The sequence below is a fragment of the Phyllostomus hastatus genome, unplaced genomic scaffold (genome assembly GCF_019186645.2).
Source record: "Phyllostomus hastatus isolate PE091 unplaced genomic scaffold, TTU_PhHast_1.1 phas_contig_1, whole genome shotgun sequence".
In the NCBI taxonomy this organism is placed as follows: domain Eukaryota; kingdom Metazoa; phylum Chordata; class Mammalia; order Chiroptera; family Phyllostomidae; genus Phyllostomus; species Phyllostomus hastatus.
The window spans coordinates 21382133-21395552 of record NW_025333498.1 but is presented as its reverse complement, the minus strand read 5'-3'; the positions used below and the strand labels follow the sequence as shown (position 1 = coordinate 21395552).

The window sequence follows — 13420 nt, the reverse complement described above, 5'->3', positions numbered from 1 at the left end:
GAGGTGGGCGTCTCACCCTCACCCTAGGGCACAATGGCTCAGATATCACCTTGACTGCTTGCAGTCCTCCTGGGGCACAAAGTGGAACTGCTTATGGTCTCTGGGAGTCAGGGGACCTGGGTCATACCTTCAGTTCCTGAAACAACAGCTTTTTACACACATTGATTACTAAGCTTATTAGCTATTACCTGAAACTAAGATTTTCCAACATTTGACTCTCCTATCATAATCATAGTTATATAGGTGTGGTCCTGATTGGTGTCGGGGGCTGGGGTGATTCAGGGTAAGGGAAATATTGATTTGGTGTGTGAGCTTTAGACAGAGGATGGGGAAGGGGGTCAGGGCTCTGGATTGATTACTTTGCATATCAAAGATGTGCTCAAAGGCAAGTTGCTATTTCTAGGAATTAGCTGACTGTAGGAGGGACAGGCCCTCTTAGGTCGGAAAGGCCTCCGTAGGTCCAAGCATCATACCACACAGAAAATTAAAAATGTGGTTAATACAGCAAGCTAAGAGAACGTGTATCAGCCCTGAGAGTGCCCGAATTATGGGGACACTTCTGGGTTTTCTCTTCAGGCTACAGGGCTCAGGACTCTGCATTCTGCCCTTTAAGTATTTACAGAAGTCTTTCTCATCATCTCACGCCAGCTCTCTTGACCCGGAGCAGTTCTCTGCTATTTCAGTAAATAAACAGGAGGCAAGTTCAGGGTGGGACTTCCTCCTCAGGGTGTTTGACAAGGCCCTTTGAATCCAGGAAGTCTAGGACACACCCAACCTTGGGGCAGTGTCCTGACTCTCCAAAGCTGAAGGCTGGAGCACAGCTTAAACGGACAGAAGCAAGAAACATTTCAGCATGAGAGACCCACTCGCAAACTGTTCAGTGAGTACCTTGGTGTAGTTTGCATCTTTGTGGGTGAGAAGGGGGCTGAGGAGTAGATTTATGTACTATTGTATTTTAACTTAAAGTTTGAGATGCTCAGGAACTAGACATGTTTAGATACTGGCTGTGAGACAAAAGTCTGGTTTTTCTCTGGCTTGATTTAATTGCCCTTTCTCACAAATGACGGGGCAGGTCATTGTCATCTTTCATTCTCATATTCTTAGAAAAACTTTGAGTGGGTATAACATCATATTTGCATGGAGAGGGTAGCCATGTAGAAAACATTAAGACGTACACCAGTGGTGCCAACATTATGCACACAGCAGACACACAAACACGCAGAATGTCTGCAGCAATCTCAGGCCCTGAGAAGGAATTTAGGGTGGAAGGTTTTTGCATATTTTCCCACATCATAGAGAGTCAAGAACTGCCAAGTCCCAGAAGAGGAAGAAGAGACTCCCCATCCTGTGCAGTGGTTCTCAGACAGCTTTACTAGTGTGTTTCTTTCAGCCCCGGGAAAGCAACCAAATCTAGGAGATGCCCAAAGGCATCTGAAGTTCTTAGCAGCAATAGCAGAGATGTACTTTAGAAAATGTGGAGCAACTGAAACAAAGGGGAGGAGGATGTATTCACTTTGGAAATAACGTTATCAAAGATTATCAGTGTGTTATCCTAAGACATGGTGCCAAGAAGCAACAATTGATTGCAACAGAAGTAAGGGGTCTTTCAAGTATTTTATTTAAAAAAAAAGTTGAAAAACAGATAAATGAGAACTGCAATAGAGCCACAGAAAATGTCCAGTGGATGCAGAGAGCACAGGCTGAGAGAAGAAGGACCCATAACTGCAATTCTACAAAACGAGTCCATGACTCGGATAAGCTAAATGAGATGAAGTCATAATGGCTGGTACTATTAATAGTGACAATGTGGTTGCACCCTCTGCCTACTTTAACTTTTTAAATGCTAAAGTAATGTCTAATGTAAAAAAAAAGAATCCAGCCATATGGTTGTGTATAGACTTGAAGGAAGAAACTCTCCCCTTTTAATTTCCTCCAGTCTTCATTACAAAAATGTTTAAAGAGCCTTTTATCATTTATTTATTTGCTGTTTGTTTATTTTTCATTCCTTGCATTTGCTCCCTTCTAAAATGTTAGCGCCTTTCTCAGCATTGATACTTTGATCATGTTTTTGCATGGGGGCGGGGGCGGGGTTGAGTGGGGCAGGGTTGAGTGGGGCAGGGCCTGGAAAAGTAAACGCAAAAACCTGGCACCAACAGTCACCAGAGAAGAAAGTCAAGCCCAAGGAAAGAGTGACATAGAAGAGAGGGAAACTTAAGCCCAACTAAGTTTAAAAAAAAAAAAAAAGAACTGACAACCTAACATCCTTTTCTAAAGCTGTCTTTAGGTCAGGAATTGGGTGAAATCTTTTCTTTTGAGCAGCTCAAAGACAACTGTCCCCACAGCTCTTTGTCAGTTTAATGTCCCCTCCCTGACATGCTGGCAAGTTCTTGACTCCACGGCAGAACCATTGCCCCAGGACTCCTACATTTGCCTGCAGCTTTGAAGGTTATCTCTAGGGGCCCAGTGCCACCAAAAGCAGTCTGGGAGTCAAGAGGAAGTGCCTAGCCTGTCAGCCAGGATCTCTAAATCCTCTAAGTCGTGGAACCTTGGTGATATTTATTTGTTTGCACCTGTTTATCTTCGTCAACTGTTCACCTTGATACCCTGGAGCAGCCCTAGCTGGTGTCTGGGGAGTAGTACTGTGTCAAGAAAAGGCTGCAGTTTGGAAATGGGTTATATTAAATAAAGCAAAGGAATGCTTTATGAAACACTTTGGCAGTTTTATAAAAGAACCCAAAGCTTCAACCACCTGCTAAATGTCCCATTTCATGAGTGCCTAGGGTTGCACAGAACACAATTCATAAAGCCTCAGCTTAGCTACAGTTATCAACCCGTCTACCCCAGTGGATCCTTGTATGGAAATCAGTAGGTTGCATGAATTTTGATGAGAAAAAGATGATCTTTTTATTTGTACTAGGTTCTAACTGAAATTTAGAATTTCCTTCAATTTTTTATATAAGCAACACCCCAGCACCACTCAAGTATCTGTGACTTTGTAGCCAAGAAAAATCATGCGTATTTTTATATAATTTTAAAGTCATTCACAAATATCTGGAAATATTGTTCATGCTCAACATGGTTTAGAAATTTGAGTAATTCCTAATTAAAAAGCACACATAATTTATGATTTTAAAATGTTTTTATAAATATGTATATCAATATCATTAGTTTTCTTTGTAATCCTGTCATTTTATTTTATATGTTTGAAAGTATTATTTTGAGTAAAATCAGCTTCACCAGACTGCCAGAGGGCTTATGATACAAAAAATTTTTGATCTCTTATTTTCAGTCTGGCTCTAATGGGCAACATAGGCTGAGGGGTGGACCATTCAACCTCAAAGAGCAGCATCAGTGTCTGTGATCAGATCATTAGTCTCCAGGGTGGTGCAAAGATTGCCTAAACCCCGTATAGGACTTTTACTCAACTTGGGGTATCGGAACTTATTTTAAGAAGATTTTTAAAATTTCTATCTTTTTTTTAAAGATTTTATTTATTTATTTTTAGAGAGGGAAGGGAGGGAGAGAGAGAGAGAGAGAAACATCAATGTGCGGTTGCTGGGGGTCATGGCCTGCAACCCAGGCATGTACCCTGACTGGGAATTGAACCTGCGACACTTTGGTTCACAGCACGCGCTGAGCTACATCAGCCAGGGCTAAAATTTCTATCTTTAAACAGGAAAAGAATTGCCCCTGAGTGTTGATGCCTTGATGCCTGTTAGCTGAGCTTCAAACCTAAAAATAGTGCCAGTTGAAATCCTTTTCAAGTCCATGAGCAAGGAAATAGACAGGGTCAAATTATCTCCAAATGAAATAATTTAATCATTAAAAAAATGTAGCACCTTCCTATGAAACAATGCCATAGAAATCAAGGGCGGATAATAAGCTGTAACCGAGTTTTTGCTTCACTCGCTCCTTCAGCATGCAGGTAGGAGCCTGTCAAGGCAGGCCTTCAGGGATCCATACCTGAAACTTTTATCAGCTGGTGAATCAGTAGAAGGCTGCAGGGCTGTTCCTCCAGCCTCGTTCAGATGCCAACCTGAGCTTCCTGTCTTATTGTCTCCGTCTGGGTCACAGGTGTTGACAGGCACTAATAAACAAAAATGCTGCTGTTGTGATGGTCCATGGCCCCTGAGGGGCTCTGCTACACTGCAGAGACCAGGGACCTGTGGAGTCTGGCATGGGGGTCTGTGGCCCAGACCACCCCCAGTGTGCATCACTAAGATGTGTGATGTGTCAACCCACACTTCCTGCACCTGTTTCCTCATCTGTAAAGTATGTGGAGGGGAGGATGAAGTAGACCATGTTTTTTAATGTTCTGTATCTTGTAATTTGTAACAGCCTGCCATGGGCATTCCAAGCATTACACAGATGTCTACTACATACAAGAAGCCCTTCCCTGGAGCGGCAGTGCTCTGACATGTTGCCGCAGGTGAAATCAGTAGTACTGTGCCTGGCATTGAAGGGCATTGAGCAAACGCTTATTTAATTAAATTTAAGCAAAATATCATGGTTTATTTAACACCATGAGGATCATCATTATCCAAAAAAGAAAACTTGTAACACCTAAAATAAAAAATGGATTTTTCCAGAATAGATTAATTTAACCTTCTTAATCATTCAAATGATGGAAAATCAGAAAAAATCATCTAAGCCAAGGTTTATAGAGTGCATTTTATATTGATTACAAGTCATCTGTCTAGTCATTTCATGTGCCAGTTGCCTAGAATTTGCTTGCAAAAACTGGGCAGAAACATTTTCTTGATGGCTGAATGGGAAAAGACTGTGGATACTAGCTGTCAATGTGAAGGAATTTTTAGGGGCTCAGAAAGATCCCAAATATTCTGTCACCAGCCAGAAAAAACCCATAATGTTTTTTCCTAGTAATTAATAACCCTCAGGAAAAACAACATGCTAAATTCATATGGAGATGTAAGATCAATAGTAGTATCTTTCCTGGAATGAATATTTAATGTGGGGTGAGGTATTTGAAAGTAGAAGAATGTGAAAAGAAAACCAAAAATTTACCTTCTGCATGACTGACTGAGCAAGCCTTTCCTGTGCAGTTTGATGACGTTAGGAAACCATGTATCTGTACTGCTCATAACACTTACCGACAACTATCACTCTGAGTGAACTTACTGTAAGTATATGGAATAAACCATTTAGAATATATTTGTTCTGATGGAGTCTCTAATTGATTTGCTTGCCTAAAATTTCTAATCACAGTTCTGTCCCTAACTAATAAGATTCTTTCTCTAGCTCTTTGGGCGTGAACTATAAAATAAGGAGATTGGACTTGGGTGGTTTCCAAACTCTGCTCCACGGAATCCCTTCAGATGGCCTCACTGAGGGTGGGAGTGGGGTGGGAATGGAGGTGGGATAGGAGAGGGAGAGCCAAAGCCAAGGTCAAGAGATTTCATCCCCTCCAAGCAGACACATTCCAATATGTTCTGATTGCACACACAAGTTTGCTGGACAAGATGGTCTCTGGGTTCTGCTTTAATATCTATGCAAATCTGCTTCTCACTGCTTTTGTCTTCACCTCTGAGTAGATGGTTCATAATGAAAGGAGCAGAATCATGTTTCTAAATAAAGGGTTATGCTAAACTAATGGAAGTATTTTTAGCAACTCCTTTATTTGTTGATGCTACCTTTATCTCAGCATAGAACAAGATTCATTGGGGAGTGTTCCGTATAGTGTATGCAGGGTCAAAGATAAAGATAATTTCCATTGTTATTATGAGCAGAACATCCTGCTCTTATCTGATCAATAAATTACCAATGTAATGTGCTGAAGAACTTCTGTACTTGTGTGTGCCTGGGCACACTGCAGATTGGGGAATGGGTTGCAGGTGTATCTGAGACACAACTCCCCTCAGCCCTTGAATTGGTGGGGTGTAGCTGGGGGAGGGGGCAGAGCTCAAGGACCAGTTGCCTCTGCCTGGAACAATTTTGTCTATTTATTACACTGTCTGGTACAAATATAATTTTCTAAGCATGCCATGATGTACAAAATTTAGGAGGTATTAGTCTATTATGTTTTTCTCTTAAATTATATTTTACTGATTATGCTGTTACAGTTGACCCAATATTTCTCCCTTTGCCTCCCCCCCAGCACCCCAACTCCCTCAGGCAAACCCTGCCCCTTTATTAATGGGTCATGCATATACGTTTTTTATCTACTCCATTTCCTATACTGTACTCTACACCCCCGTGGCTATTCTGTGACTACCAATTTGTATGTCTTAATCTCCTCGCCTCCTTACACAATCCATCAAATTCCCCTCCCATCTGGCAACCATCAAAATGCTCTCTGTATCCATGATTCTGTCTTTGTTCTTCTTGTTTGCTTAGTTTGTTTTTTAGATCCAAGTATTGATAGGTGTGTGTTCATTGTCATTTTATTTTTCATAGTTTTTGTCTTCTTTTTCTTAAATAAGCCCCTTCAACATTTCATATGATAATGGTTTGCTGATGATGAACTCTCTTAGTTTTTTCTTGTCTGGAAAGCTCTTCATCTGCCCTTAGATTCTAAATTACATCTTTGCTGGGTAGAGCAACCTTGGATGTAAGTTTCTGCTTTTCATGACTTTGAATATTTCTTGCCAATCCCTTCTAGCCTGCAAAGTTTCTTTTGAGGAATCAGCTGACAGTCTTATGGGAACTCCCCTGTAAGTAACTAACTTCTTTTCTTTTGCTGCTATGAAGATTATCTCTTTGTTTTTAACCTTTGGCAATTTAATTGTGATGTGTCTTGGAGTGGGCCTGTTTGAGTCCATCTTGTTTGGGACTCCCTGTGCTTTCTGGAGTTGCATGTCTATTTCTTTCACCAAATTAAAGAAGTTTTCTTTCATTATTTTTTCAAATAGATTTCCAATTTCTTGCTCTTTCTCTTCTCCTTCTAGCGCTCCTATGATGTGAATGTTGGTATGCTTAAAGTTGTCCCAGAGGCTCCATACACTATCCTTATTTTTTTGGATTCCTTTTTTCCTTCTTGTTCTCGTTGGTTGTTTTTTGCTTCCTTATATCATAGCTTTCATTCTTGGCTTCATCTTTTCTACTGTTGATTCCTTTTAAGTTCTTTATTTCCACTAGTATATCCTTCATTTCTACCTGAGTCTTTTTTATGCTATTGAGGTATTAAGTTCCTTGAGCATCCTTATAAACAGTGTTTTGAATTGTACATCACATAAATTGATCATCTTCATTTTGTTTAGTTCCTTTTTGGGGGGTGGCAGAGTTTTGATCTGTTCTTTCATTTGGGCCATGTTTCTTTTTTTATTGTGGAATTTTTTATTTTCTTACTATATTTTGTTGATTATACTATTAGTGTTGTCCCATTTTTTCTCTCCTTTTTATTCCCCTTCACCCTTTACACCCTCTCCCACCATCATTCCCCCAGCTTAGTTCATACTGGGTTATACATATACATTTTTGGGCTTCTCCATTTCCCATTCTATTCTTAACCTCCCCCTATCTATTTTGTACCTACCATTTATGCTTCTTATTCCCTATACCTTTTCCCCTATTCTGCTCCCCACCCCCTCCCCACTTATAACCCTCCACTTGATTTCTATTTCACTGAATCTGTTCTCATTCAAGTTGTTTGCTTAGTTAGTTTTCATTTTTGTTTTTGTTTGTTTAGGTTCAGTTGGTGATAGTTGTGAGTTTCTTGTCATTTTACTGTCTGTATTCTTTATCTTCTTTCTCTTAGACAAGTCCCTTTAACATGTCATATAATAAGGGCTTGGTGATGATGAACTCCTTTAGCTTGACCTTATCTAAGAAGCACTTTATCTGCCCTTCCATTCTAAATGTTAGCTTTGCTGGATAGAGTACTTTTGGATGTAGGTCCTTGCCTTTCATGACTTTGAATACTTCTTTCCAGACCCTCTTGCCTGCAAAGTTTCTTTTGAGAAACAAGCTGATAGTCTTATGGGAACTCCTTTGTAGGTAACTGTCTTTTTTTCTCCTGCTGCTTTTAAGAGTCTCTTTGTCTTTAATCTTGGGTAATGTAGTTATGATGTACCTTGGTGTGTTCCTCCTTTGGTCCAACTTCTTTGTCAGAGTTTCCTGCACTTCCTGGAAGTCTATTTCCTTTGCCAGATTAGGGAAGTTCTCCTCCATTGTTTTTTCGAGTAAGTTTTCAATTTCTTGCTTTTCCTCTTTTCCTCTGGCACCCCTATGATTCAGATGATGTAACATTTAAAGTTGTCCCAGAGGTTCCTAAGCCTCTCCTCATTTTTTTAAATTCTTGTTTCTTCATTGTATTCTGGTAGAATGTTTATTTCTTACTTTTGCTCCAAACCATTGATTTGAGTCCTGGTTTCCTTCTCTTCACAGTTGGTTCCCTGTATATTTTTCCTTGTTTCATTTCACATAGTTTTCATTTCTTTCTCTACTTTGCAACCTTACTGAATGATTTCTGTGAGCATCCTGATTATCAGTGTTTTGAACTCTGCATCTGATAGGCTGGCTATCGCTTCATTGCTTAGTTCTGTTTTTGGAGCTTTGATCTATTCTTTCACCTGGGCCATTTTTTTTTAATTTTTTTTTGTCTCGGCATGCCTGTTACCTTGTAAGGAGTGAAGCCTTAGGTATTCGCCAGGGCCAGGCAACCCACTTCGCTATGTTGTGGCACCGTCTGTAGCTGAGAGGTTGGAGAGGGAGCAATGCCACTTGCTCGGCTCTCAGCCAGCTTTCAATCACTTCCCCTGCTACCCACAAGCAAATTGGGCCCCTTCTAGTGCTGATTCCCAGGTGGGTAGGCTTTTGCACATTCTAGGACCTTGTGTGTCTCTCCAGTCAACCCTCCTGTGAGGCTGGGAGTTTCTTCTGCTGCCACTGCAATCCCCACAGGTTTTTATAGCCAAAGGTTTTGAGGCTTTATTTCCCCACTGGAACCCTGGGTTGCTCAGTCTGTCTCACACCCCAGTTGTTCCTCCTAGTTTAGCTGCATGCAAATATGGCATTGCCTGGTCCTCCATCTGCTACCTTGCCAGGTGTCCTCTCTGCCCCGGCTGCCCATCTCTGCCTCTCCTACTAATCTGGATGAATGTTTCTTCTCTAACTCTTTGGTCATCAGACCTCTATACAGTTTGATTTTCTGGCAGTTCTGATTATTTTTTGTTTTTAAATTTGTTGTTACCCTTCATTTGGTTGTGTGAGGAGGCAAAGTGTATCTACCTATACCTCCACCTTGGCCAGAAGTCCAATTTCTGATCATTTTGAGTGATGGTTGTTCTTGAGTTTAGTTATAATTTTGATGTGATTGTGTGAGGAGGCTACCCTTGTATACCGATGCCTCCATTTTGACCAGAAGTCTTGGTACTAGTCTTGTAAATAACAGAAAATCGTCTTCAAAAATCTAAAGATGGCAGTTTCAGAGTCAATTAAAGCCATAAGATATGCTTTATTTGAACAGCCTCTTCCTTTATGAAGTTGCATTTGAATATCTTTCAGAAAGACAGAAATTCTCACTTTTGCCACTGGCTCCTCACTTCCTACAAAGGCAATTGTGTTCTAAATCACTGGTTTATAAACTTTCAGGGCTGCCTGGCCTTCTAGAACTAGACCTCCGAAGACCATGTTTTAAAAATGTATCTTAGAGAGTGTTGATGGCTTGTTAAGTTTGGGATATGCAACAGCCCCTGCAGTAGAAATATTCCCAACCGGTTCTGTTCATAACTTTGGTTGGGACAAGGTTTCCTGTACATGCCCCTCTCTTTACACATGGTATCTGAGGTCCCCTATTCTCAACACAGGACTGTGCAATGCCTACTGTCCTCTGGTGATAGTGGGCTGGTGGGGGCCATCCTCTAGGACAGCTCATTTCAGAGCCCCTTCCTTGCTTCCTGCTTCTTCTGATGGGACATTCTATTTCTTGCTCCCATTCTGAGTGCTCCAAATTCCTCCACTCCACCTTTTTGCTCTCTCTTTTCCTATCCCAACCCCAGCCTTAGCAGATTAGAGAGCAGAAAACCATTCTGTGAAAAAGCATCCAAATCCTTCTCTCTTGCACATGACACCCCTGGTATTTTTGTTGGGTCTTTGTTTCTGCATTGCTGGAGATGGAAGCAGGTAGTATATTAATAAAAAATATACAGCTTAATACTGTGAGATATTTCTTGATAAATCAAATAAGAAAGCTACAGGACCTATAAAGGTAATCATAAAATTTTATTGAACATAAAGTAAGATTTGAACAAATGAATAGACTTACTATGTTTTTGTATGGGAAGTCTAAATGCCATGAAAAAGTCAATTTTCCCAAAATTATATATATATATATATAATATATGCAACTGCATATATATAACAATGCAACTGCAATTAGAATCACAACCAGAATTTTTAAAAAATCTGTAATTAGCCCTGGCTGGTATAGCTCAGTGGATTGAGCATGGCCTGCGAACCAAGCAAAGCATCAGTGGTTCAATTCCTATTCAGGGCACATGCCTGGGCTGTAGGCCAGGTCCCCAGTAGGGGGTGCGCTAGTGGTAACCACACATTGATGTTTCTCTTCCTTTTTCTCCTTCACTTCCCCTCTCTCTAAAAATAAATAAAATCTTTCTTATTTATTTATTTATAGATTTTATTTATTTTTAGAGGGGGAAGGGAGGGAGAAAGAGAGAGAGAGAGAGAAACATCAATGTGAGGTTGCTGGGGGGCTGTGGCCTACAACCCAGGCATGTGCCCTGACTGGGAATCGAACCTGTGATGCTTTGGTTCACAGCCCATGATCAATCCACTGAGCTATGCCAGCCAGGGCTAAAATCTTTTTTTAAAAAACCTGTAATTAGATATGTTCATATGGAAGAATAAATGCCCAAGTATAGCCGAAGAAATTATAAAAAAGAAAACAAAATACTTGCCTAAAGGGAGAGCAGAAGCAAACTGTTAATATCTCTATAACTTAGGTATTAAGTATATAATGTGTCTCATTATTATTTTCTGTGTCATTTTATGAAATATAAAAATGTTTCATAATTTAAAATGAAAAAGTAAAAGGCTGTGAATGAGTTAGTAATATGTTCAGCTGCATATTTTAAGAACCTTAAATGAGTGGCTTAAAAAACAAAAATCTGTCATTGTTCTCCCACACATAAAATAAGCCCAGAAGTTGAGAGTTGAGGGCTTGTGTGGTGGCCTCCATGGCCATCAGGGACCCAGAGTCTTTTTCTCTGTCTGCTCTATGATCTTAGCACATGGTGTCTGTCCTCAAGGTCACCTTATGTCATCAGCCATCATTTCTAAGTCCAGGTGTCAGGGAAAAAAGGGAGCAACCTTCATTGTAACTCCACACAAAACTTTTGTGCATGCCTCTTTGGGAAATATTTAGTTACACGGCTACACAGAAAGGCACCAGAGGCTGAGAAATTACCTTATTCCAGGGCCATGTACACTGCTAAACATTTAGTTGTTTTCTTTTCCTGATACCTATGTATGTTTTCTGGGATGTTATTTGGCCTTATGTGAAGAAAATAAAGGGCTTAAGGGAATTTAGTGAAAATGTTCAGTTAACAGAGGAGTCAGCAAAAAGCCTGAACAACTGTAAAGTGTTTAATAAAATTTTTCCATTATACAAGTTAGGGAAGGAAGGAAGCCTTCCAGTATCATATCATTCCCAGATGACCAGTTATTTTTATAGAGATAACAGTGGGGAAGTTTGGTTGCCAAACAGTGATTTTACACTCTCCGGGCTGCCAGAGGAGAACCGTTGGTGCACGAGTGAGGCCACACCTGGACCTCAGCCCAGGGATGTTTGCATACTCTGCAGAGAGTTTTAAAATTTTTGAATCATCTGGTACAATTTCTTTAAATCATATTTCAGGTGCCAGTCCTTATTTTAGATTTTTTGGACCAACTGGAAGATCTGGCCACCCTGGGCCAGAGCAGTGTGGCAACTGCCTCTGCAAGCTCACTGTCCGCACCCTGCCCCTCGCTCATTCAGGTGCCTGACCGGTGCCTGCAGGCACGTGATGGTGCAAACTCTGCATTAGGAATTAACCATAAAGTGCTTTTCTCCCTGATCAATGCCCTGTGTCCCAGGCAGTTCCAGTAAAACTATTTGCTACTGCTGTGTGCCTCCCACATCCTACCATGGCTTTCTGTGTTAAATTGTCAGACCCTTCCTCCCCTGTGGCCCTCTGTCTTCTGTTTGCTACTCTGCTAGCACCATACACTAGGTACTACTGTGCCAACTGAAAGATTGCCACGGGCCAGAGGATTCATGTATCCAAACATGCCTGATACATAGTAGGTACTCAGTAAATGTGGGTTTCATTCCCTTTTCCCTTCTCAACACGGTGCCCAGCACATGCTGGAGACATCTGAATGTTGGAAGAGGCTGCCCCATTGCATAAGCCAAGTCACAGCATGGCACCCAATCTACACAGAATTTGTGTATTTGTGTAAAATCACCTTTTGAAAAATGCAATCCACTATCACATTTCCCAGATGGCAACTATGAGAAAGTGTGTTTGAAACTGTTTCATTCCTAATTCACCTACTCCATGTCAGGAAAGCATCAGGATCAACTGACATCCACCCTCTCCCTTGGGCACTTAAAATCCATTGTCATCAAGGTCTACCTTTACAAATATAATTTTCAGAACGAAATTGTGGAATTCTAAATCAAATGACAAAAACTTTCAATCAGAATTCTTGTATCCAAAGGCTAAATTTAGACATTAAATTTATAAAGGTTTGGTTCAATCAAAATATTCAACATAATATTTTTATTGCTACAGTTAAATGCGATATAGAGGTGATTAGGACAAATTTTTATTAACAAATTACATCTCACTTTAATGGTTCAGGGGTTGTCATGAGGCCTAGAAGTATTATTTTGGAATTTGTGGGAGAGATACAGAATGATGTATTTCAGAATGTACTTTTCACCTTCCCAAGAACACAGGGCAACAGGAAGCCAGCATCCAAGTGTACCCCTCTGCTGAATTGTTTTCATTTTGTCTAGGGGAGACACAGATAGACAAGTTTTTAAAACATTTCTCAGGATCATTCATATCCAGGCAGAAGAGAGGTAATTTTTATTTTAGGAATTCACCAAAAAGGTGTGCATTCCATAGCCACACCATCATTTACAATGTCAGTCATCATTATAGCAGCATTCTGAGTTTACTGGGGTTCTCTACCTTTGGAAGTGGCCATAATCTTCCTGTGCATCTTTTATTTTTCAGTATAATCAAGTGTACAAGAACCTAAAAGAGTTTTCTCAAAATGGAGAGAATTTCTGCAAGCAGGTCACATCCATTCTTCAGCAAAGGTACAAAATGTGTGTTTGCAATAAGCAGTTCTTCCTCTTTAGTCCCAGCAAGTGGTATGACTGGAGGAGGCCTTACAAGCTGTCCAACTTCCCAGAGTGCAGTGTTATATTGTGGTACTTGAGAGATTGGTT

General features: G+C 40.5%; 1 protein-coding gene across 5 annotated transcripts in view; it reads left to right on the top strand.

Annotated features, from left to right (window-relative positions):
- Nucleotides 1-752: 752 nt before the first annotated feature.
- Nucleotides 753-13420, top strand: part of NOSTRIN (nitric oxide synthase trafficking) — a 57403-nt gene continuing 44735 nt past the window's right edge. For 3 of the 5 annotated variants that reach the window (XM_045831505.1, XM_045831496.1, XM_045831487.1), the window contains exons 1-2: nucleotides 753-880; nucleotides 13203-13288. In XM_045831505.1, coding sequence (XP_045687461.1) covers nucleotides 854-880; nucleotides 13203-13288 — 113 coding nt within the window. In that variant the 5' untranslated portion in view covers nucleotides 753-853. Of the gene's footprint in view, nucleotides 881-6619; nucleotides 6672-13202; nucleotides 13289-13420 lie in introns of all 5 variants that reach the window. The other 2 variants (XM_045831514.1, XM_045831521.1) reach the window with 2 other exon arrangements.